The sequence below is a fragment of the Apis dorsata genome, unplaced genomic scaffold, assembly GCF_000469605.1.
Source record: "Apis dorsata unplaced genomic scaffold, Apis dorsata 1.3 scaffold_429, whole genome shotgun sequence".
NCBI lineage: Eukaryota > Metazoa > Arthropoda > Insecta > Hymenoptera > Apidae > Apis > Apis dorsata.
The window spans coordinates 967,193-969,916 of NW_006263682.1; the positions used below are offsets into that span (position 1 = coordinate 967,193).

The window sequence follows — 2,724 nt, forward strand, 5'->3', positions numbered from 1 at the left end:
GCCACGTTACGATGTATGTGTACAGAAGAACATGGCGGCGAGGTTTAACAACCGGTCTCTCCGAGCGGGCTTCCCATAAATCCGTCAGCGCGGAAGTTATTTCCGCTGAAAGTACAGCGAGACGAGGCGAAGATAATCTCCGGTATGCGTTAAGATTCGAAAGGTGGAAGAGTGGAGGGTGGCGAATGGAGCGAGGGTGGGAAGGGGCGAAAAGTAGAAAGAGAGGGTGGCAAGAAAGCTCGTGCCCCAGTAGCATACATTATCTCGTTTCCTTTCGACTCCACCTTTTCGTCCTCTTCCTCCTCCTCCTCTTCTTCTTCTTCCCCTCCCCCTCCCTCGTTTTCCCGCCTCGCGGCTCTCGCCTCTCCTTGTCGTCGACCCGAGAAAACCTTCCTTCCCCTCGGTTTCCTCGCATAATCATGCATTTGCATGCAAACTCGATATCACTACTTAAAATGTAAAACAACTCGCGAGCGCGTCTCGGACGACGACGGTGCTCTTTCTTTCCCTCCTTGGAGGGGGCGGCGATGAAAACGGCGAGCGGCGAACCGGCTGGCTGAGAAAATGGACGCTGCTACTCGAGGATACGTGTAAATAAAGAATCTACGTCGCGCCTGTGAATTGCTAATTCCTCGCTCGAGAGATGGAAGGAGAACTCGTCGTCGGAGTTACGGAAGAGAGATATTGAAAATTCAGTGGATCGGATTTCGTATTCTTTCACGGTGTACGCGTAATTAGAAAAAGGCAAACTTTATCCCACCAAGTTTTTATTAACCTTTTTCGCGCTTACCGCTCCCTGTATCCGCCTATTACCGAACTTTTATTAGTTTTTTTCCTTTTTTTCCTTTTTTAATATTATAACCTAACAATCAACTTCGTCGATGGCGTGATGATTTCATCGTCTCAAGGATCAGAGGGAAATTACGATGAAAATAGGATAAGCAATTTTGAGAAATTTTCATTTCAAACGTAAATAAATTTTCCTCTTTCTTCTCTTTTTTTTTTCTTTGTATCATCTGATTTTCTCGAATGAGAAAAACAGAGTATAGCATTTTATGTAATTGTTTGTCCATGCTCTGCCAAGATGAGGGACGAACAATGGCGGTTTGTTCACGAGGACGTTAAACTTTGTCGGAACAATGAACGGAAGGGAAATAAGGCAACGAGAAGACGTTGTCATCCCTTGCGATAGGACGATGAAAAATGTTTAACCCGTTTTTTTATTCCCTTCAAGATATTGCGAACATCTCGTTAGATAATCGTGAACACTCACCTAATCCCGCGTGCCCGAAGCAGAAGAGGCAGCCGTCCGTTCCGTTGATGACCGCGTGGATCACGTCCGTCAGAGCACTCGAGCAGATCTCGGTCTGTAAAGAGGAAGAATAAAAAGAAAAGAAAATAGAGAGAGAATTTTACGAAGTGAGGAGAAACGAAATGTGTATTGAAAATGAGAGACAATCGTTCGAACTCGTCTCAGAGACGAGGAAAGCTACTCCTCTAAGCTAAGCGTGGCGATAATATTGATATCTAATTTGATCGTCCGAAGGGAGTAGGCCCTCGGGTTAAGTTATTTAACTACGACAGCCGAGGCGCTTTGGACCGACGATGGACGCGATTTTAATTGTTCCCTCATCGTGATAGGAGGATCCGACGAGGGGCGGGGAAGGGGGAGAAGACGAGACACCAGCCAGGACTTTCGAGGGTAACGACGAAGCTTAACTTAAAGTACTTAAGAAAGCGTTTGCGGGACGGTTTAATAAACGGGACGAGCGTTGCGTCCTTTGGTACGAAGAGAGAGAGAGAGAGAGATTACGAGAGGAGCCGCGCTCCGCTTTGTTTGCTTTTAATATATTCATAGACTGGAAAAGTCTTTTCCAGAAATATAGAAGGACACCGCGGTCGAATTTCACCCCTTTCCTTTCCTTTGTCTTTCGCCAGACTTTCTCGCTTAGTTAAGAGACGCGTATCTATCGACGTTATGTTAGACGAATTTTTGGAAAGAGAGAGAGAGAAAGAGAGAGAGGAGGAAAAAGAAAAGAAGAAGAGAGGAAGGATGGAAGAGGGGTGCGAAGAGTCCCTCGTTCCGCGAATTTCCTGCGGAAGCGACCGGGAATTTCCTTCGAGCCTGCACTCGATTCGCCCTGACCGATCGATATATAGACATCGACCATTCTCCTCTCTCCCTTTCACTCCCGCGTCGGCGAACGTGCGAGAGAGGGAAACGTAGGAAAGGGGAGCAGGTTGCTCGGGAATATCGGGAGAGGAAGATGAGAACGTGTCGATACCTCGACCAAACAAGATTGAAATCTTCGCGGACGAGAATCGGATGAATCTCGAGGCCCGAGATGGAAAAGGGGGAGATGAAAGCTTGCGGTGAGTTTCGAGAAGTGAAGAAAAAAAAGAGAGAGAGAGAGAGAGAAGAGGATAGAGATAGTTTTCCAGGGACACAAGAGACTGGAAGAGAAGGAACTGCGCGAAGCGAGCGATTTGGAAACCCTTCGGGCTGCGTTTTTTTCCCTCCCTGCCTCCGCTTTAAAGGGAACGGAAATAAGGAGTCCGGTCTTCTCTCCCCTCCCCCCTTCTCCGTTACAGTAATTCCAATTTGTCTTTGCCCGTTTCATCGAATCTTCGGTTCGATACGGTGGGGATTTGGATTTCGAAAGCGAAACCGATCCACGGATGATTACCGCGTTTGAAAAAAAAAAAAAAAAAAAAAAAAAAAAA

At 46.8% G+C, this 2,724-nt stretch overlaps 1 protein-coding gene across 1 annotated transcript in view; it reads right to left on the reverse strand.

Moving 5' to 3' along the window:
* The window catches only part of LOC102672409, a 248,011-nt gene that overhangs the window by 5,239 nt on the left and 240,048 nt on the right, over positions 1-2,724 (reverse strand). The window contains exon 8 of the mRNA XM_006619715.2: positions 1,274-1,367. Within this exon, the coding sequence (XP_006619778.1) occupies positions 1,274-1,367 (94 nt within the window). The remainder of the gene's footprint in view (positions 1-1,273; positions 1,368-2,724) is intronic.